We start from the raw sequence: 23,788 nt of genomic DNA, 5'->3' as shown, positions 1-23,788 counted from the left end.
TTCACTTCTCAATTTTTATTCTATTTCTCGCATGGTCTTCAAATACAGTTTTACAGGTCTTTTTCTGCTACAGATACTGTTGATCTAAAACAGATTAATGAAAGTGGCATTCCAACCTTAATGAAAATTCATAACCATGAAAGATATGTCAACATATCACTTTACAATCCTAGAATGATGGTATTGGCCTGACATTCCATAGGCTTAGACAATTAACTTCTATAATAATAACAAATTCATAGGAAGAGAAAATGTGGCAACTCCTTAAAAGCCAAGAAATAAGGCCACAAGCATCCTATGCGGTAATGTTATGCATCCAGATGAAGTAAGTCGAGTCTGGTATCCATGAAGAAACAAAACTCTCCCACCTGGTAAATCAAGGTTATCAGCTACTCAACATGCACTCAAAGCTGTATAAAAACTAGTGGCATTCAGCTTGGACTTAATGAAATCCCACAGCACAACCCCATACCTCTCTCTAAAAATGAAATGAACTTGTTTCAACTTAAATACTTTGCTACCGCATTAAAAATCATTCACATTCTGCAGAAAAAAAAAAAAAAAAAAAAAAAAAAAAACCAAACATCTTGCACATGACTGCACCAGAAGGCCAAACACAGCATCTCCTTACAGGTTGCAGAGAGCGTTACTGCAATCTTAATGCCATTCATTACAGGTTGCAAATCAACTTCTATGCAGCTGGAGGCTTGTAAGAGCAACCAAGCTTCCTTTGTGCACCACTGAAAAAACCCCAGGAAAATTTAAACGTAAGATATAGACAGCTTATGGCAGCAGGTGGAAGAAACAAAGTACTGCAAAGTGCATACCATTGTCCAATCACCTGTCTGGGACACTGGGACTACTGCAAAGTACCATTTCCATTAAATGATCCAACTACCTGAATACCAGGTCCCATACGAAGCCAGTTCCATCCCATCACCAAGCATGTCCATCCTGGGTAAAAACATTAAACTCTTGGAACATTTAAAAGTAGATAACCATTTAAATAATGTGTAAAAATGTGCTTATTGTGGCATTTCTTATAGAAAAGTTATTTGATACAAATGTGCAGGACTTGAAGACCCTGATTTAATCAAACTAGTACGAACAGGCTTTGAAACATGGTGACTCTTCCAAGGACAAATCCCAGCTGTGGGCCAGCTCTCTCTCCCTCTCACCATCTTTCATCCATAATCCCATGTGAACATTACCAAAATTAACGGGTTCAGCAAAGCATCCTGTGAATTGCTGTTTCAGTCCCAGGAGAATGATACCCTCGAGCAGTGACAAACTGCTATCTGAAGGAAGGGTCAGTTGGGATCTGCTCCCCTTTCCCAAGATGGTCAGTACCTAGCCCTGGATATGAGGCACAGTAAGAAAGGTCAGTGCTGAGGACAGACTTGTTCTCGATTGTGGTTTTAGGTTTTTCAAAAGTGCCATCTTGGACCTATACCATTTCACTTTTCAAAAGAAAAAGTTACAAAAACCAGTAAACAAAAAGTTAGTCAGCATACATCTAGGTTTATATACACTGAGATTTACAAGTTTGTCATTGAGTGACTTCTGCCACAGACCACTGCACATTTGTCCCTAACAAAACAAAAAGCTTGAACCAATGGTCATTAGAAGTGACAACGGGTCATTGCTTTATCAACAAGCATAAAGGTAGTAAAAAATAGAACTGTAACTACTTATCTTTAAAAATGCTGATTGACACAAGCAACCCCTCCGATTTCTGCAACTTGCAATTGCACATCCTGCTCTATGACAGAGAACAAAACCTGCATCTTTATAGGCATTCTGCCAGAGACCAATTTTCTGTTGACACTTGAACGCAGAGAACTGTCATCAACCACAGCACCGACTGAGAGGGATTCCTCTGAGAAGCTATAGCCCATGCAAGATTCCTTGGCACTTCACACAGGACCAGGAGAGGACAGGGTTTCTCTTTGTTTAACAATGTTTTCAGCAGCATTATCCCCTTCCAACAAATGACAGTCTGAATGTGTGATGGGTGATTTTCGCATAGCCCCTTTTACCAAGCTGGCTTATTGCTGGCTTTGTGCAGTAAGACCATATGAAGATCCCCACCACTACCTGCCCAGCTGTTAAGGGTCTACAGTACTGGAACAGTTCACTGTCAAGCACTTCAAAGGCTTCTTCCAAGGATAACAACATCCTTTGGAAATCCTTCCATTTTAGCAATTTCAAAACAACCCAGCTTGCTGTAAAATTCCAAGATTCTTTTATCATCTGGTCTCACTTCACAAAAAGCCCCACGGGAGCCTGAAGAAGAAAGAAAAGAAACAAAATACTGTAGGAGAAGAGTTACCATACAAAGCACAGACATCAAATATTACTAGAGTTCCCACCAATTTTATGTGGTAAATTAGTGATCCAATCCCACACAGAGCATAGTGGCCAAGAGTCCAGATTTATGGCAGCACAGCTGACCATCCCTAACAACACTACACACTGCAGGCATCCATCAGTCTGAACAAACCCTCTGCACACCTTTCACTGCACACAAAAATACCTAATGTTGGTTCCAAAAACAGCATTGCAGGAGGGCACCAAGTGGCACAAAGAAAGTGTGAGTGTGAGGTGCACAGTCAGGGCAGGCAGCCAAGCACTTCCCATACTGAAGGTTTGGTAATTACCCACCAGTGCACACAGCCAAACTTTAAAAAAAGCATCATTGCCAATGCCAGCAGGAAAAATATAGACTTTTTGGCAGTGTTCAAGATGTAAAGATGTGTGCTCTCAGTGCCAAATTGCTCCCTCAGTTCTGCCTATCTTCTAATTTGCAGGATAATAGCTAAAATGAAAAGCTCCCCTTTTCAAGGCAGCAGCAGAAGTCAGCTGTTCAAAAGCTTTTGTAATTATTTACCCACATCTTCCCAAGTTTGCCTGGCACCCTAGAAATGACATGTAGTTAGGAAAAAAAGGATTTCTAAGTGCAAGAAACTTACCATTAGCCTTTAGAGAAGAGAGCAGGCAGGCCATCATACTTTTGGCCACACTTGGATCTGTCACTTTTTTGTGGATATCAATCTTTATCAAAGATGGGAAGTTAGCAAGGAACGATTCTGGCAATACTTCTTGTTCTTCATGGAAGCTTAGCATTATTTTCTGAAAAGAATATTAGAAACAGGTATTTAATAATTATCCAGCTTTTCATTTTCATTGATCTTTATCAGGGGAGACTGCTTTTCTCATGGAGTGTACCCCCAAACCAGCAGGCTTTTCAGCTACACCTCTTGATGGCTACTTGGTTCCTCATCTGTTGAACTGCTGTACTCTAGACAAAAAGACTGGCTAGAAAAGCTTCTCAGACCATCAAAGGAGGCATGCAAAGCTCCTTCTCAATGACCCATACTTCAAGTGAAAGAAAACATAAGCCAACACATAACCAGCAGTTTGCACACAGATACTCATCTTTGTTTCTTTGCCTTTTTAATGAGCAGTTTTAGGCTGCCTTGCACCATTTACAGCTGTCACACTCCACAAACAGCTCAGAGATTTTCACACCAAAACCAAGTGCTCTTGAATTTGTTTTCCCTACTTAAACTGGTAAGACTTTCAGTGCTCTACCTGCAGTATGGGGAAACTAATACTACATTTTGCAGTAGAACAGAGCAGGAGCAATAGTTTACTTTCAAATGTAATTTTCTCCAGATGAAGGTGCTTTATATTTACTGCATGGATTACTACTCAAGTACACCTCATGGGTGTATTAGAGCACATAGCTGTAGCTGACTGGCAATGAATAATTTTACTGTCTCCTTCTGATACATCAGATGCTTTAATACATGCTCAGTCTTCAGAAAGGTGAAAAAACTGAATTTCATGTGAGCTCAAAAAGCAAAGACCCACTTTGGAAAGACTTCAGCATACAGTTCTGACCTCACAGGTTATACCAACCTCTGCTTCAGACAGCTCCTTGTCACTATTTGGTTTAGTGTATTTTTCTTGCATGAAAGGGATCCAAGACATTTTGCATTTCTTAATGAAGGGAGTTACATCAACTGTTCCCAAAGCATAGCCACATATGCCATCCTCATCTTCTAAGACGAAGCAGTAATCCAGGCTGAGGGTGAGCAGACCTCCAACTAACCTGCAGGAAAAAAGTACAAATTCAGTCAAAAGAAGGTCTGTTTGACCAAGTATGCTCTTCAGGTTCCACAGAGGAGACTCCAGAGTCAACCAAAGAAGTGAGTCCTCCAGTATGGAATTAGTTCCAACAAAGCACTAACTGACTGATCAGCTGTCAAAACTCAGCTGTGAGCAACATCTGCACCTCAGGCTTCAAGTGTTTAATTCTATACACACTACTCTTCAGCTTTTGCTCTTAGTAGCTCATTTTACAGCTCATTTTTAATGCCCCATTTTTTTTAAACTTCATCTATCATTGCTTATCCTTTTAAAAAGTTTGTATATGTACTTAAAAAAAAAACTTGAGGCACTTGGCTGGGAGACAGCACCTCAAAAACTGTCAATTCTATTTTAAGAACTCTAGTAGGTCAGAAAAAATACCAGAAGATAACTACAGACTATGGACACTCTCATGATATACTTTCACAAAATCTGAAATAAGATACTGTGATGCACACCTTTCATAATATAGAGGTTTCAGCTAAATTTATTTTCTAATAGCTCACAACAGGCAACCAAGCACATGAGCTGAGACATAACTGTCAACAGTCTCTAAGAAATCAAAACCCCAATTTCCTGAGAGTAAATTATTTTATCTGCTTCAAATGTTCTTTGTATTCTTCCCACACACAATCCTAAAAATTCAAATTAAATACACTATCAGGACTTCATCCTTCAGAATGAAGGACACTTGTTGCTAATACATACTTGTCTCCAATTAAATCTGGTAAACTATGGAAGGGTTGATCAGCTCCATCAGCATACATTTCTCTGCAGATCTTATATACAGATGCCTAAGAGGAGAAAAGAGATTATTCAAACTGAGCAGTCACATTCAAAAGAGAGTGTGTCATTAGCAGCTGCACTGTAACCTAGCACTGACAGGCACCAGTCACCAGAGATCAAAAGTATCCATCTATGCAAAAGGATGGCATTCCCTCTACCTCTTCCCTGAAAGTAACTCAAAGTTGCCTTCAAAAACACGGCAGTTAAGTTGAATGGCTGGGAAGGAAAGGCTGGAGGGGAACCTCCTGCTCTTGTAACAAGATTAATTCTGAGGGGCAGATACCTAAACACTCAGTGCCACCATTGCTACAAAGTCCCTTCACAAAACCTCTGATGCTCCAGTATGGCAACTCAACCTCTGCAAAGGACAGATACATCCTGCATGTTAAAAGGGTTTCACCTGCATCTCTTTAAAAGAGCAAATTTGAATTACTCCCATCTTAAATAAGAAACTTCACTTTTTTAAAAAACAAAAATGCTCTGCATTTGACACTTTCTTCCTTTAGTTAAAGGGTAACTCCTCAGAAGAAATACAGTTTATGACTGCATGCTCAGCTGCACCTCTCATTGCTAAGGTGGTTTAGAAATATCAATTCCATTTTCTACCAAAGAACAAGTCAGCTTAGGGGGAGTCCTGCATGAAAGTTTGGAAAAGGCTGCTTTACTGCTCGTGTAACAGCACAGGATAGAGCTGGCCCAGAAATGACAGGAAAAGGAGTCTTCATGTGTCAGCCTAGTATGTCTGACTGGCTTCAAAGTTAAGACTTGTTTGAAATGCTACAAACTCAACCTAGAAACTCCTGTTTCATCTCAGTCTACCTACCAACACAAGATCTCAAGCTGCATTAACCCCGACATTGTTTAAACTGCATCCATAAAGAGTTAATTAACTATTGGCTGATACTTCACTTTCAAGTGTTCTCCATGCCAAGCTAATAGGAAAGAAACTATACTAGAGATCCATTCAGAAAACAGGAAAGGTAAAAAGCACTAATCAAAAATGACTAATGAAATTTTCCTGATTTTAAAGTATCAAACACTCCAAAGCAGATTTGACAACATTCTTTCAAAATCAGACCAAAAAGCTTCCAACTGTAACTAAAATGATAAGAATGGCTGAACCGTGATCCCATTTTTCAGCTCCATTTTGAGATGCAGTATCAATGTTCTGCCTATACAGCTCTGCAAATACCAGCAAGTACCACAATAACCATTGACTGAAACAGGCATACACACCCACCTTCTAAGGTGAATTCACTGGATGTTTCCCTGCGGCAAGAATTTTTCTACCAGCTGGACAAATTTAACTTGTCTTTCATAAATAAGGAAGGCACTCAGAGATTTAAAAGGATGAGGGGGTGGGAGGCTGGGAATCAAGCTGTGGGTGTACATGAAGTGTTGCACAGCATATTGCTGAACCAGAGGCATATCATTTAACCTCAGTTCTCCTGTGAGCTGGCATTTGTACTTTGTGCAAGACATCAGGACAACTGCTTCATTAGGGAAGATGGGACTCAGCAATAATCACTGTTGCCCTGAAAGAAAGTGCATCACTCACAGCAAAAGTGACAAGTGTCAAAAGCAGTTACCTCATCTTTAGGGAAGTAGGGTCGTATGGTGTACACTTTGGAAGTGGGTGTTAATGGAGGTGGTTGAAAAAAGAGGTCATTTGCCCCATCAATAGGCAGCAAACGCTGTGGAAACAAAATATTCAATATAACTGTATGAACAACAAAACCCATCACTCTTGGGTGTGCACTGCAGACTCCCAAAATAACATTTGCTACTTGCTACCCCAAAAGAAGCTGGGGTTGGTATGCTTTACAAATGCAAAGACCTTATTTGAATAGAAAATATCCAATTGGTGTTCTAAAATATGCAATTGAAACAGCACATTAAGAGTCTGTTAATCTTAACTGCTTTAAAAACTTTTTACCAATCACATCTACACTGTCTAAGAACACAGAATGTCAGGAGGAAAGGTTTGGTCTGAAGAGGGTTAACTGGCCAGAGGAGACGCTTTATCCCAAAAGCAATGCGCTGATTCAATTTGCTGCGCGCAGAGCACCTGTGAGGGGGGAAAAGTACAGCGCCTGAAAAATCCATGAACAAATCTGCACATGGTACAAACAGTGAGCTAGGAATACTGGCCAATTGAATTCCTTGCAGTAAAGCACATTACAGCATTATTTCCAGAGGAACCAAAATTTGGAGGACGATCCCTTTTGCTCATGGAATTCCCATTGGCAGACAAGCATGCGCGCATTGTGCAATTGCGGGCGCAGGTAAAAATGCTGTGCGACCTGCAAAGAAACAATGTGAAATGTACAACTAAAGCCGCTGCGCTTCGCATGCGCGTGGGACAGGCAGCATCTCCTTGAGAAATTACTGTAGAAAGGGGAGGAAAATTATTTTAAACCAAGCTGTAAGGCTAATGGGCTTTGGACCAGAAAGCCTTCGGCAGACCAATCCTTCCAGACCTCTGATGTGCAACAAAAGGTTTCTCATAAAACAAAGAAAATGTCATTCAGTTGTGAAGTCATATTGATACCTGGAACTCTCCTGCTAGACCACCTCTAAAGGCCCAGGGTTCTTGGTCTCCACTTAAGAACTGTGCTGAAGATTGACTACGACACCCTGTTGAGATCAGATCCAAGCGGAGAATGTTACGAGAAGGGGGATTTCCTGGGTGTCTTACATGTCCAAAAAGCTAACATACACTTGTGGAAAAAGCTCTCTAACTGAGCTAGAATCCAGGGCTTGGGGAAGGGGAGGGGCTGTAATAATGTATCATTTATAAAGCTTTTGTGCTTGTGCACTAACTGTGGTACTTAAAATTTTTTTCATTACCTGTAACAGACAGGTGAGACAATTCAGCTACACACTTCATTCTAGACCAGAAAGCACAAAAATGGTGCCATGCAGAACTACATACTCTTCCCACACATTTTGCACACTTTTTTTTTTGGGCATTTGTGTCAGAAACATTCATTAAATCTATGAAAATCTGACATCTTGGAAGCTATGTGGCTCAATAGATACTACCATAAATTTTAGATCAAACAAATGCCATTATCACAGCCCCTGAAAAAAAAATGGACCTTTCTGAAGTCACATTTTAGTACTGATTGTTTCTAATCTTGTCAGAAAACTAGGACTAGCAATATATGTAAATAGTCTGGAACAGATGAGGCAGCCAGGACAGCTGTATGAAACAGCATTCTTGCAAGAGACTACAGAGATTTACATAATCCAGGCAACACCTTCACAATACTGTTGGCACATTAAAAAGCTAAGTAGTGTTAACTGGAATTAACTCACAATTTAACTAATACACCTTGGTGGCCACTACTAGCTTTGCTTTTTGTATCTTGATTTTTATTTCCACAAGCATACTGGATGCACCAAGGACCCTGCTGCTCAACCAACAGCAGCAGCAGGCTCACTGCAGTGCTTAGCTTTAGCTTGCACTTGCTTTAGAAAAGAAACTTCCATTGGCTGTTTGATTTTTAACACCGTTCTGCCAGCAAGGCACTTCGGCCTTTGCCAAATAACATAAATGACAGCTCTGGAGAGACAAAAAAAGCCAAGTGGTATCTGAAGTGGAGATCTCAACTACCTGCCTAGTTTTCTGACAAGAGGAGCAGCGCAAATACTCTTTTCCTTTTGTGGACAGCAATCTACCTCCTGTTCAAGTAACAGTCTCAGATCAGTACAGACAAGTATGTTGTGCTAGTCAGAGAGTCCCAAAGTGTGCCAAGTTTGACATTTATGCGAGTTTAGGAAAATAGGTTCAATACAAACTATCCTTAGTATGGTAAATTTCAGAAACAATCCAAACACCAAAACTCAAATTTGGTTCACTCCCACATTTTAGAATTCTCACATAAGAAAAGATCCTTCCCAAAGAGATCTAGTCAAAAACTTGGAAGACAGTATCTGTCTGTCCTTTGAGACTACAACTTAACTAGCACTTCCAATAATTACAGTAAAGAGCTGTGTGAATGAAGAGCTGTATAAATGAAAATCATAGTTAATGCCTTAGTCGCTGCGCAAATGTGACTTCAGTTCATGCCTGCTGTACATCTAATCTATCTGAGCTGCCTCACAGACAAAACCTTTCCATTTTAATTAATTAATGACGACGCGCTGTGAACATCTGGCGCTGTCCATCCAATAGCAGTAGAAACTTGTGCTGAGGATTCTCCCATCTGTACACAATGGGGAAGAAGACAATAGAAGTCATTAGTAATCCATAGTACTGTACAGCCACACTAATTTAAGGGACTGAATGCTAGCTGGACTTGGGAGGAGAGGTGAAAAAAGTGAACATCCAGTGGACCATTGAGCACACCACTGTGAAAACTAACTTGTTTGGATTTGTAATGTACTTGACTTTATATAATGAGGTATTTTATCAAAGACCTTTACTCTGTATTTACACCAGTGATAAAACACAAGCTGAAGACAAAAATGGCCCCTCTCACAGAAGCACTGTTAGCGTAAGAGTATTAAACTGTACATGTGAAAAAATCTTAATTTTCCAACTATCTAATACCAGTGTGAGTACTGGAACAGAACAGTGCCAAAGTTAACAGAGTTGGTGTTTACTAAGTTGGCTTCTACTGTGAACCACTCCAAATATTTGATGCATTTAGAGACTTGAATCTAACTTTACAGGGACACTGAAAACAATTTCAGCTGAATTTAGTACATAGTCTGATAATTCTGAAATGCAGTCTGCATTGGGCCCTTGAAGCCTACAAGAACCACTGTTCCCTTTATAGAGCTTTGGCCTAGAGTTGTAAGCAGATTAAGTTATCAAGAAGAGAGCATTCTGTCTAGCTAAATGTCAACATACAGCAAGGATAGTAAAGTTGGAGGAGATGTGTTACACTTAAAAATGCACAAACTAAGGCTTTAAAAACAGCATGAAGTTGTTCAAGTAATGTTATCATACTACAATGCTGCTGAGTTTTCCTCCCCCACTATGTTTTCTTCTCTGTGCTTTGCAGTAGGCAGTCTTAAAAGCTCTCTTCTTTATCAACTATGAGTTTGGGGATCAGATATTTAATAAGCACAAAACTTAGGAATTTGTTGGGCATAGATGAAGTTGATCATTTAATAGGTCTTCTCTGTCCCTGTTTAAATCTGTCAGTATTTAAGAATATAATTTAAAGACAATCCAAACACTAGGATTAGACCAAGGTTGTGTAACGGTTAGCCACTGTGAGGTTTGTGACAGCTACAGAAAGTGTGACTTGAGACCATCAGCTTTGCTGTCTGCTGTGTATATCAAGCAACTCCACAGCATATTCCTTACAGTTGGATTGAAACCTGAAAGTGAAATGAGGTGACTAGAATTACCCAGGCCATGCTGGTGCTATATGCCAACTTAGGATCTCTCAAAAATATTTCAGGAAAAAAAGCAACAAAACAAAACAAAGTGCCACACATTAAAAAAAAAAAAAATACTGTTTCAAGATTATTTTAAGTCTCAGACTAAATCTGTCCAGAGAGCTCCACAATTTCCATCCATTACCAAAAACTAAAATATAGATTTAAAAAAAAATTAAAAAATCAGCAATTTGGAAAGTGTTTAAAGGAAATGATTTTGCACCAGAATAGCCTTATGCTAAAGCTCGCATGCGCACAGGGGCTGGGAGGATCACCTTCCTCATGGCCAGGCCCATTGAAAGGTCTGTTGAAGACAGCAATAATGTTATCAGACAGAGCAAACAGCAGATGGCTGAGGTGATCACATTTCGTAGTGTCATTTCCAATCAAACAGCGGGGCATCCAAGGAGTTACATGGCATAGTCCAGTGTGCATTCAGTCAAGAGTAAGTTAAAGTCAACACTTACGTGTCAGATGAGATTCAAGTTTCATTAGCCCAAGAAGAAAATCAAGGTCTCCAATCTTAAGCATCCAGCAGACTTCACTTTTAATAGCAAAGCAAACTCACTGCAAGCATTGCTTCAAATAGCAAGACAGGAAAACCTTTAAAACAGGGTCAAACTAGACCCCCTGTCCAAAAAAACACATTCACCTAATGCTTCAGTTTTCCCCGTGGGCTAATTAAAAACACACATAAAAAATAATCTATCTGGGATTATAATGGCTCCCAATGCACCTACCTAACCACTGCACAAAAGATTTCACCATTGACATAATACTCTTGATATCCCAGACGTAGGAGTACATGTCATAAAGGATTGTCCTGTTGGCACAATTGGAGAGGCGAGTGAACATGCCCATCACCAAGCTGCACATCTCTTCAAACTTGGCTGCTCGGTTACGCCATTCTTCTATCTATGAGAAAGATCCACAAGATCAAACACAGGCTCCTAGAGAGGAGTGGTACTCTAAATACGGAGAAAGACTACACAATTCACCACTTCTTTTTACCAGGAGGGACTATCACACCACACATGACTCACAGATAGTCTCTATGGCTGTTAGAAGTCAGGCCAGTACAGGGAACACTAGTCAAATGCAGATACTATGCTGCCTTCATAGCTGTGTGGCACTACAGGGCTTAAAACAGTAGATTCCACTGGAGGAATGAAAATTACTGTGACCCGTGGTTCATTATACACTACCCTTCAGGTCCTACTAAGTAGAACACCAGTCTCTGTTACAGACAACAGATAAAATTGCTTTATATTTTGACATAAAAGGAAAGAAACAAGATTTGCACTCACTTTTTCAGCATCCTTTCCTTTGCAATTTACGCTGACAACACTGCTATTTGCTCTAAGCCACTGGAATTCCCTCAGCATCTGTGCACCTTTGGGTCCATGCTCATAAGGAAGGTAAAACAAGTCAGCAAGAAGCTGTAAGTCCTCTAAAGTCACTGGTTCTACTGTGTAAAGAGGCTTTTCATTCGGCCCAGGCACAAAATGTTCTTTGTTAATTTGCTCATCAGTCTGCATAGGTGCAATGTCACTACCAGAGTCTTCCTGCATAGACATCTCTGGAGACTTTGACTCAACTATACTCTCCTTATCGGTATCCATTGGCTTCAGCTCCTCTGCCATCTTGGCTTCAGCAATATCTGTCAGTATCTGGTTTGCATTCTTGTCTGCATCGTCTTGTTTTTCCACCACCATGTCCATTGGTTCCTCATCAGATTGCTTCTTCTCCTCCTCCTTGGCCAAGGCCGGTGAGTCACTGCTCAGCGCTGCACCCTGGCTCATGATGGGCTCCTGGTACACCGTGGTAACCACTGTTGCTGCATTTAAAGAGGATGGTGCCACCAGCGGCCCTACATCCCCTACAGAGGTTTTAGCACCACTGTGGGCCACTTGCCTACCTGAGAATAAGAAGAAACAAATTTAGTTTTCAGTATCTGCCAACTAACATTCAAATCAGCAACTCCTGCAAATGGTGGATGATTTTGTTACCACAGCATCCCATCAGCACAGATTCCTTTTGGTACTTCGCCTGTTCACTTCTGTCAATGTAACTCTAACTACTGACTTTGAGTTTTGCAAGTTTCCTTTTCACATAACTGGTAAGCAAATATAGGATGAAGAAAAAGGTAGGAAAATGATTTAATATTTATTTTTAACTATGCCATCAGAATAAAAAGCTCTCCAAGTAACTATTTTCCCCTCCGCATCAAATGACTTGGTAAAGTTGTACTTGAATATAAAGGACAGTTCATAATAAAAGCTTAATATAATAAGCTGATGGTTAAATATTTCAAATTCAAAACTGTCTTTAACCTGGGGAAAATTGAGACATTCAAAACCTTACCAGATATAATCTTGGACAACATGCTCTAACTCACCCTCCCTGACCAAGGTCATTAGACTCAAGATATCCCAAGCTCCCACTGTACAAAAAAGGCGTACAGTGCCAGAAGGGACTCAGCTGATTTATGCAGACAAACTCAGGAAAGTAAAACTATCTTAAAACAACTGGAAGAACACAGAGTGTTCAGGACCAGAACTAGCTTTTAAAACAATCTAACATCAACTCAAAAAAGAATTCCCAACTGTACTTCCTATTCTCACAGGTTCCACTGAAGCCTAGTAAGAACTGGGACTAGCAAGATCTGGACCCTTTCCTGCCTTCTATCAGAAATGCCAAAAGATAATACATCAAGACTGCTTTTGTTGATCAGTCAGAGTATTACAAGCACACTGAAGAACATCAAGCATTCTTACTCTTTAATTAAGGTTCCCCAGTTACTAAGGCAGAAAATATTTCCAGCAGAAGTGTATGAATTGCCAGGATCTGTAAAATAGCTTTAATCAAAGCACAAATACTGAACATCTAACACCATTTTTCTACCAGTCCCAGAATGATACCAAATCATACTCACTGCTGTATTGCTGAGGTACTCCAAACTCCTGTAACCATTCCGTTAAGGCCAACTTCAGGGCCATTTGTGGGCTGTAGAGAACATCTGTTTCAATATCTTCATCACTCCCCTCATTTTCCAATTTAATCTGGATCGAAACCGTGCTGTCTTCAGTATCAGCTACGGAGACAAATTTTAAAAGTTATCACGTTAGTTTAATTTAATATAGCAAAAATAGATGTCAGACAAGGCATTCAGTAACTCAGGGGCTTACTTGACAGAAAGGACAAGTTACTAGATTTTAATTAGAAAAAAAATGAAAATTATGGTCACCACCAATGTCAACCCAGAACCCGACACCTTGGCATTCAGCGTGTCTTCTGATCTGAACTGCTTCTTCCAATGAAATCATATCCATGGACATATTTCAAACTTGGGCATTAAACTCGCTTTCCAAAAGCATGAATTACATAACCACAGAAACCTCTCCAGACTAAGAAATTCTTTGATACCATGTGCTACGGATATGCCCCAGGAAGTCAGTAAAGCAAGATCATTATCTTTCAGGCAACTGCCATTTACTTATGGAACAAAAAAGGCTAGGTGATCATAAGAAGAAAAAGTTGGTGAGGAAGAGAGAAAATCATTAAAAACACAGAGAATTGGTATGATTTATATGGTTAAGCATAGATCCAGCAAACAGTTACACATACTTACTCATCACCACATCTTTTCTCACTCCATTCATGTTAGACTTGTACCAGGTCGCAAGCGTGTGAATGGCAACATAATTGGCTTCAAATTCACAGTTTGGATTGGTCAGAACACCCTTGAGTCGAGGGATGAGTTCAGTTGACCGACCCTTGTAAGGCCCAAGAAAAAGCCTCTTCTGATCATAATCATTAGCATGAATGTTATCCCAGATAACTGGAGCTCTCCTGATGATCTTAGAAACTTCTTCAATGGATTCTACCGGAATGTCTTTGGATACAACTTTCGGACCTAAGCAGGAAAGAGGATGATCAGAGGGCTTTGCATATACTCGAAGATTCAACCCCCAAGTAGCTGGACAGTTTAGTTTACAAAATACGTATGAGAAAATACTTAACACCAACAAAATAAAAGAAATAAGCTATCAGTCTTTACCTGTCCATAACACTTCAATTCCAGGGAGCAGTTTTTCTCCTACAGTCCGTAAATACGGTGACTGAGCAACATTTGGATAACAGAAAGTTCCACAGTACTCTGAACAGGAAAAGAGAATGTCACTGTCAATAGAAGGATGCACATGTGTGACAACATACCCAACTGTCCCACAAACACATTGAGAGAATACCACCCTTGGAAATGAAAAACATTTATTTAATTTAATCAAGTAAGGCCAAAAGTCTAAAGTATAAATAAAAAGGACATTATGAATGACATTCAGCATAAATATCAGAAACAAATGGTAGAGAATTATTTTAAATTGCTCAAATGTCAAAATTAGGAAAAAATCAAGTCCTTAAGTACAAGGCCTGTTACAGCAGATAGTATCCAAGAGAATGAGAAAATCCCAACACTCATCACAAAGTGCAAATACCTAAAAACTGCAATACTGGAACATATATCTCTAAAGTTAAGGTCTGCAACAGAACCACAGTGTAAGAGGACAAACTAAAAATAATTTTTGATAAAAAAAGCAACTCAGTGACTAGTGAAGTGAGCAATCTTATTAAAAATAGGAACCAGTGACAGCCATAAGCACAGACTACCTCTACTTTAAAAAATTCTTAGAAACTAATAACCTGCTAATTCAAGAAGCAAACATTTCAGTTCAAGTTAGGAAAAAATAAATTTTCCATTAGCCTAATTCTCAGTTCAAACTTCTTGAACTGTTCTATCAAGCTGCCTTATTTCCTTGGCATTGAGCCTTTCAGAGATTTATAAATTTGAAAAAATCTTTGCATACATCTGAATAATCAAACTTTTCTTTGTAAAACAATTTCTCCAATCAACCCCAAAATACTCCTTAAGGCAGTTATTAAATGTTAAACCAGGTTTTCAAACAGTAAGATAACAGTCCCCCTCCTTTAAAGCTCAATGAAAATATTCTGCTTGTTTTACCTGTAGGACAGAAAAGGAATGTGTCTGGTTCTCCTAGATATTGATAAATTTCATTTGTGATTGAGACTTGAGCATGAGCAAAAGAACTGAAAACTTCTTTGTCTGCTGCACACATGTTGTGATCAATATCATCAAAGAGCAGTGCAAAAGATCTGCAGCCAAACTGAGAAACCTAATACAAGAGACAAGAGTAAAATGTTTAGTTTGTTAAATTATTGTTCCTTCTTCTAATCAGACTGTAGTACTTTTAGATCTAACCTAAGAGACAGCTACAGGAACAGAGATATCGTTCTATTCACAATGAATGTCTGTCTCTGACCCATAGCTCTGCTTCTCTCAAAGATTAGATCTTTAAAGACCTGCAATCTGTTCCAGTTTTAACCATCCAAAGCTGATCTCACAGGATGGACAGCTGGGGAAAAAGCTAATTCTGTAACAGCTCTTGGACAAAGGAGAGGAGTCAGGAGAACAAAGAAGATGTGGATGTCAGGTCTGCAAAGGCATTTATTGTGGGCTAGAGTTCTTGCTTTAGCAGTGCATCTTGGCTTCAAGATTCTGAAATACTCTGAAGACAAAAATAGCCTTCAGCACCCAATACGAGAATTTTTTTTTAAAATCAAGGTTATCACTGGCTACTTTTGCAATGCAACTTGAACACAACCATTGGAATCATTCAGAGACATCCAAACTAACACCTGAAAAGTGCTGAAAAGGTTCAAGAAGCTGGTGAAAAGCTGCAAGAGTGAGCAGGGTACTGGAGCTTCCAAATTAAGCAGCACTGGAACTGTGCTAAGTTTGTGTCATCCTTACCTGGTCCAGCTTACGTTTCAATGTGGATACCTCTTTAGGATTGGAGAAAGTGATGTCAAGTCCAGGTGAGATTGCATAGATGAATTCTATTTCATGTTCTCGTGCAGCTGATATTAGAGTCATTAGCTGCTCTGGAAATTAAATTAAAATATTTCAGAAGGACTCAAAAATTTCTCAGGCATCATCTTAAAGTGTATTATAAAGTGCAGATGCCTCTTCTGTCATAATTAGAAAAAAGAATTGCTGGGATTTCTTGAAACTAACACAGCAAAGAACCCCAAATTATTTGGAGAATTTTTCAGCAATCATGCCAAAAGGAGTACAACAACTGTCCTTGTATTCTCATTTTCCATATTAAATTTTTTATAAATATTTTAGAAGTTTTCTTTATCTCAACACTGTGCGACAAATATGGCTATAATCTGTTTCCACAGTACATACATCAACAGTTCTAGAATTATTACTCACTTTTCCCACACATACTAACAATTTATTGCAGTAATATCACCCCATGTGACAGAGGCTCACACACCACTCATATGACTGAAGCTTGGGCACATGAAAAAGTGGGGCATAACATCACCATGTTACTACTTCATGTGCAGTAGTTTCCTTAAGAAACAAACTTGCAATTGAATCTTTCACAGAATGAATAAATATTTTTTATAATATGAATACAATGAATAAATATTTTTAGAATATTTAACAATCTTTGCTGTTATTAGGTATTACCTTGCAGTATCTTTTATTTTTCTGCTTTGATACAAAGAGGCCTCCAAGAAGGATTATTTACTTTCAAGAGAGTCTAATTTTTCCCTCACCCAAGGAAAACTATAATCCCTTCAGTCTAATACAGCATCATAAATCCCATAAACACCAGAGGTGGATAAAACAACTCTCAGTAGTGTGAACAGATCTTTTATGTTCTGACTAATTGGTCAAGAGCTGTTTTTCTAACAGGTACTCTTTTCATTGAGACAAGGACTTAATGAATCACATAAAAGGACATGCTATGTGCTCATCAATCTTTTTTTCCTTTCCTAAAGCAAATAATTTCTACTTCAAAAAATGTTCAAAAGACATTCAAGAGCCAGAGGAATAAGTCTAAGCAACCTTTCCTGTGACAAAAAATAAATCCTGTAAGACAAAGCCTTAAAAGCAGTTTCAGAAATCATCTGCAGTTATAGTTAAAAGAAGTAAATCCATGCTTGTTCCAAAGCTCCCATAAACACACCTGCAAGGTATTAAAAGAGGCTTTCAGTCACCTTTGGGAATGGCTACTGTGATTAAACACACACAAGTATACATAGCAATAACCAATTCATTCAAAAATCTACTTCTAGAAAGCACAGAGGAGAAATAAAGGCAATTACCCGCTTCTTCCACAGAGTACATTTCTCGCCAAAACATCCTGTGCTTGTAGTCATCCTTTGGAGCATACAGGTATGTATTCAGTCCCCACTTCTGAAGCCTAAAACACAGGAAAAAAGCCTTCCAATAGCCCACAAATTCAGGAATTCTGTGTTTTACTTCATGTTATTTTTTTACTCGATCGGATTTTTTTTTCTTCACTGAACATTGTGTTATATTATTAAGTCACAATAACTTTAAGCACAAATTATATTGGACAAAATTGGTATATGCAAGATAAAAAGGTGAATACAAATCCCAAGAATACAGATGTTAGGCAGAAAGTTGCTCTAGGTTAGAACAATAATTCTTTCCAGACTTAAGTGGAAGTTTATGATTACATTCCGATGGAATGTGCTGCAGTAAGAGGAAACATGACTTGCCTTCTAAAAAGTTCTTTCCTCTGCTCCATCACCCAAGGTCTTCCATAAAATCCTATGGGCAACAAGATTAGAATTATCCAGTTAGATTATGCCTGCTTCATGAAACTTTGTATTACAACCCACCATTTTCTTCCTCTTTTGCTACATTTGTCAAAAAGCTTTCCAAAGCAGAAAGGAACAAAAATTAGTTAGCAGGAGGAAAGTGTTATAACCTAAAGTGATCTAAATTTAAAATGCAATTATAACTTCGTTTATTTCTTATGATCTAAGGTCTTATAATTTTGGCCACTGAAGCAATTAATTTTCAGAATGCAAACTGTGTTCCTGAGCATATGCCCTTGACAAGTCAAGTGAGCATTTTTACAGCAGCAGACTGAACAGTTGTATCTGAATTAAACTACCACACCAGACACCCACAAAATAGACTTGACTTTAAGGTGAACACTGAAAACAGTTGAAAATATTTACCAGCTCAAAAATGCTTAACTGGTGGTACAGACAAGGATTTATATAAGCAGAATATATAAATACATACTGCAAAAGATGATGTGTAATTAAAAAAAATGTGCAAGTGAGTCAACAAAATGCTTAGGATTTTATTTCTTTTCTGTTTAATAGGATCTTTGTCAAAATAAAGTTGCAAAGTGATATCCTACTTTACCATTTCCACATTTTACGAGCTAATACTATGTCTGTGAATAATCATATATAAAAGCATCTACCCAAGTGATTTTAGAGTGTATTCAAAGTCATACAATTCCATGGAAATTGCAGCTGCTTCTGGCTTTAAATCTCATCTTTCCATTCTAGAAACAATACTTTAAAAAAGCACTCTCAATGCCCTCTTAGTCAAGCCAACTCACTATGTGCAAACAGTTCAACCACAAGTGGGAACTTCAAAACAAAGCTTCAGCTTGCAGCCCATGCAAAGACCAGAGACTAAAATAACATGAAATTTAATAAGCTCTGCTTTTCAAACAGCATGGGCACTCAGTGATGAATGATACTACTAATACACAAAGCTCAGAAGTATCCGTAGAACACCTGTTCAAAAGGTAAACAGTATCTTCATTTCCAAAGCTATTCAGCCTTGTAAATCTGTAAATATTCAGTCTCATTGAGGACACAATCACCCTTCTACCTTCAAAAACTCCAAACTGGTGCAACTGAAGACATTTTCTATATATTATATTTCAGTTACATGCTAAGTGTACAATGCTCTTTTAAGAAGCTTAAAACAAGAGGCTCAAGTTTTAAGAATTATTCTCTCTAAGAGTGATCTGAAACTGCCTGGCACCACAACGTGGCAAAACTGAGCAACTACTCCTCATCACAACTGCCCAGTGCAACAAGGAGCAACAAGAGAGAGCTGGGAGGCCTGAAAACCTCCTAGTTTACTTCACCCAGAAGGAATTTCTTATTTTCACTATAGTTTCCAAACTCTGGCTGATGCTGCCCTGAGGAAGCTCAGGAACTCACAGAAGAAGTAAAATCCTGTGAAACCTAAAGAATTTCCCCTATGCCTCATAACTTGTTCATGACACTTTTGCTTTACTTTTAATACTACTGTTTCAGACCTACAAGCCTAAACAGAGCACAGCCTACTATTAAAAAAAGGAAAAAAGAAAACCAGTTATCAAAAACTTATTCAATAAGGCTGAACAGAACTGGCTAATCTGCAGCAATACTCTGTCACCACATTTCTTAGGTTACTACTGTTACCAGCCAAGTACAATTCTTGGATCTTTCTGTCTAACTAAAAAAAAATCGACCTAGTTTTGTATTACTCCCTCAGGACTGTGTGTCAGGTTAATACAAAGTCAACAGATTATGCCAAAATACCTCATCCTATTACCATGCTCTCCATCACTGAAAGTCAGGACATCCTAAAGGCAGTGCACCAAAGCTTTGCATTCAGCAATCTCTTAGACCTTATTACTGTGCAAAGAGTGAATTTGGTAAGTGGCATACACTCTTCACATTCTTAGAGTGCACACCCACTGTTTGGCCAGCTGCCCTCTGCCTTTTCTACCAAGATCCAAATTCTCCATCTCAGCACTCTAACCTCACCACACCTTAGTCTGTGCTAACCACTACTTTATATTTAAGTATTTATCTACACTTCTGAAGTTAATTCCTGTTTTTCCCTTAACTCTATAATTCCCTTGAGTCACTAATGAGACAGATGTTTTCACTCACTACCGTTTACCTCCTTCACCACAAGTTTGTTTTTCTGTTGGTGGTGGTTTTTTGTTTGCCTTTTTCCTCAACACTCCCCTATTCCTTTTTTCCCCATACACATATTATTGTCAGACTGGCAACTCCTAACCATTGTTTGACGGCTTCTTTGGGCAGAGGCCATTTTCTTGCTTTGTTTTGTGCACAGTACACTCAGGAACACCTGCAACAAAATATATGCTGAGGCAACCAACGATGTAACTAACATGACAAGAAAATTTATTATGGTATTCTCAGTGGTTCCAACAGAAACCTGGATGAACAAGAGATGTTCCAGGTGTATCAGCAGGAACATGAGAAAACATGTTGTTACAATCTGTGTTTTTCTTCACTGTTATGTGTCTCCAAAGCCCTCAATTTGGGATCTACCTTCACAGAATTAAGTCCATTAGCAGAAGAAAGGCATTTTTCTCTACACTGATTGTATTTTAGCCTTACCAATTCACCTCTCATGGTCATATTTACAGAACCCGAACGATTTTTTAAAAGATACAAACAGAAAACAGTCTGCAAAGCAATGCAGATACTGACTTTGATAAATGGCCTGTTTCCCTCTCCATTCCATCTGCTAATAATTTTTGTTTTCCTACTGGAAAATCATTATTGGTACAGAAATAATTTGAAATCATAGGAAATAAAACTATTTAAAACCAACTGTTACGCTGGGAATAAACCATTTTTCCTGCTGACTTTCAACTACCTACCTTAACTGACCTGTCAGAAATGCATTACTAAGAACTACAAAAAGTCCCTTTATTCTGCAGCTTCAAGAACAATTTAAACCTTTTAATGGTGCAACTATGCTAAAAGACAGAGGATTGTTCTACAACTAAAATGAGACGCCAAAACATTTTAGAGAACAAAGTGCATTTAATTTTTGAGCAGAAGTCCACGGAATCACCTATTTCCTACTCAGGACGGAATGTGAGCCTCTGGAGCGCAGGAAGAGCACGTACAGCCAAGATAATCGCGCGGTAGCTCTGCTCTCCCACTTCCCCCTTTAGACACGTACGAGCAAGCGAGCCCCAGCACCGCCTCAGCCGCTCGGAGGAATCATCGGCGCGCTGGGTGCCGGGCCTGCCCTCGCCCCGCCGCACAGCTGCCATCAAAGGGCGCTCCCCGCTCCGCCACAAGCCCCGGGGGCAGAAGCCCCGCCCGGGAGCCGCGGCTCCTCCCCACCCTGGCGGAGTCCCGGCCAAGAGCCGCACGCCACCTCCCCGCCGAGCGCGCTCCTCCGGGCGGGGGAGGAGACGGCAGAGCAAAGCCAGCTGGGACCAGCCCACCCCCCGTCTCCCGCGGATACCCAACCCCCCGTTCTCCCGCACCCCGTCTCCCAGGGGAGACCCCCTCTGAAAGCTCTCACCTTCGACGACTCCACAGAGGAAGCGGCGGGAGCCCAGCGCGGTCTCCGTCTCGGTGTCGGTCTCCTCGCCCCCTGGGACCGGCCCTGCCGCGGCGCCCGGCGGTTCTAAGGGGGCGCCGGGCACCCCGGCCGGGTTGGGACTGCCTTGGGGCTCCTCCAGCGCCGCCTGCCCCTCCTTCTGCACCATCCTGCCGCCCGCCGCCAGCGCCGCCGCTCGCTGGGCCGGGCCGAGCCGAGCCGGATCCCTGCCGTCCCCGCTCCGCAGCCCCTTTGTCTCCGCCGCTCCGGGGCCGCCGCCGCCGCTTCCTGTTTACGGAGCGCTGCGCCTGCGCGGGGAACCGGCCCCAACCGGTCCGCGCCGCTCCGCCCGCAGCCGCCCCGCTCCGCGGGACCGCCGCGGGGGCAGGGGAAGCGTCTGCCTCGGCGGGAAGGGAGCGAGGGACGCAGGCGGTCGGGACGGCGCCGGTGGAGCGGGAACAACGGGCTGGGGCGCGGGAGGCTCCTCGGGGAATGAGGCGGGCGGGCGGCGCGCGCGGTCTGCGCAGGCGCGGGGCGCGGGAGGGCGCGCACTGCGCGTGCTCGGCGGGGCCGGCAGCGGGAGGGGCGAGGCCGCGGCCGCCTCAGGGCGCTTGCGCGGGGAGGCAGCGCGCGCCCGCGGCGCACGCGCGAGGGGCCGCAGGGACTGAGGGGGAAGCGGCAGTGGGATAGCACGCATGCGCACTGGGGTTTGTGTAGGGAAGCGGCGCCGAGGGGGGAAGGAGGGTGGGGAGGGAAGTGTTTACCTCTGCTCTGCGCCTGCGCCTCGCGGCGTAGCGCCCCGGCGGGAGCGCGCCTGCGCGGGAGCGGAGGGCGTGCGGGCTCCCGTGAGACGTGCCCTACTTCTCGCGCTGCCGCGCAAGCGCAGCAGGGCCCGCCGGGGACAGCGAGCGGCTGGGGGCGGGGGACGGCTGTGACCCTCACGGCACGGGCGATGGCACGCCTGGAGGTGTGTCCGTGCCTGGAAGAGGCCACGAGAATGCTGAAGGTGGGATGGTATCAGTAGATCAGAGAAGGGCTGTGAGGTCACACAGCATCTCTCCTGCTGCAGCCGCAGGGGAGCACCCCAGGGCTGAGGTGACCTCTCTTGTGATTGTGGGGAAATTCCGGCAAGGCAATCCTGCCAGCCTTCCCAACACTGGGGAGGCTGCAGCAGGTGCCAGCCAACAAGGAACAAGTTAATAAAGAGCTGCCGCAAACCCCAGCTGGCGAGGAAGGGCTGGACAAGGCCTGCAGACATCAGGGCAGACACTCCACGTTTCAGCCACGTTTCCGCTCATTTCCACTGACAGCAGCTCGGGCATGACGAGAAACCGAAGGCGGCTGCGTTTCCGGCAGCGGCAATGAGCCTTGGCCAAGGGGCATCTCTAGTTACCACCATCAGCGGGCCAAAGCTTTCAAGGAGCAAAAATAGAAATTGTACAGATACCCTAAATAGGAGCCAGCTAAATTGTATTGACACACGAGCAGACTTTACAGAAGGGTTAGAGAGGAGAAATGCACAGAATCTGGGTGGAGAACACACAGGACTTTCACACACCTCCAGAGCTTGGTGATAACCACATGGTCACATAAGACCCTGAAGGGGTGCTCATATCTCTGATCATGGCAAAATAATCCTACAGTAATAGTTCTCCCAGTGTTGCAATCTCATCCTTTTACAAAATGCTTATGTTTCCAGGCAGTGTTCAGGATGCTGGAGTGAATCACTGCCCCAGGCTGCATCAGCTGCCTCATCCAGTTGCTCAGCTGTTTTACCACATAGCTACTATTATCTTTTCCTCTGAAAGCTGTGAAAAACTTGGCCTTTTCCAAGGATCCATCAACTCTTCTCTCTGTTCTCATTATAGACCAAATGACTTGGCTGTCCACCCTTAAATGCCACCTCCTACTAACAAGGGTCATCCAAGCCCTGGCTCACGCGGCAGCTTCTCATGGCAAGCTGAAGGCACACCTAAAGGATCCAGGCCTCCCTGCCCTCAGGCCCTTCCTGAGGGCCCCTTTTGGGTAGAGATAAACAGATTATTTTCGACTCCCAGCTCTCCCACCCCCCCTCCAAAAGCTACACTCCCCGCACAAACCTTTTCCCATTTGATGTGAAAAGTCTATGGCAGCATTCCAAGGCTGAGCCCCACAGCGCTGTTTTTCCGGTATCACCTCAGCCTCTTTCCTGCCTTTTCCCCTGGGGAC

The 23,788-nt window shown here is 41.7% G+C and overlaps 1 protein-coding gene across 1 annotated transcript; it reads right to left on the bottom strand.

The window, feature by feature from the left end:
* OGA (O-GlcNAcase) lies at nt 1–21,835 on the bottom strand. Its single transcript, XM_066554347.1, has 16 exons — nt 21,563–21,835; nt 17,962–18,013; nt 17,542–17,639; nt 16,169–16,299; nt 15,359–15,530; nt 14,399–14,497; nt 13,970–14,254; nt 13,274–13,432; nt 11,646–12,256; nt 11,079–11,253; nt 7,493–7,578; nt 6,531–6,635; nt 4,864–4,949; nt 3,925–4,117; nt 2,973–3,132; nt 1–2,286 (listed from the first exon to the last, which is right to left on the bottom strand). The coding sequence occupies exons 1-16, from the start codon at nt 21,747–21,749 to the stop codon at nt 2,150–2,152; spliced, it is 2,736 nt and encodes a 911-aa protein (XP_066410444.1). The 5' UTR covers nt 21,750–21,835; the 3' UTR covers nt 1–2,149.
* Nucleotides 21,836–23,788: the final 1,953 nt, after the last annotated feature.

Source organism: Molothrus aeneus, chromosome 8 (assembly GCF_037042795.1).
Source record: "Molothrus aeneus isolate 106 chromosome 8, BPBGC_Maene_1.0, whole genome shotgun sequence".
In the NCBI taxonomy this organism is placed as follows: Eukaryota; Metazoa; Chordata; class Aves; order Passeriformes; family Icteridae; genus Molothrus; species Molothrus aeneus.
The sequence above is the reverse complement of the archived record's forward strand: the minus strand, read 5'-3'. Positions and strand labels throughout refer to the sequence as shown.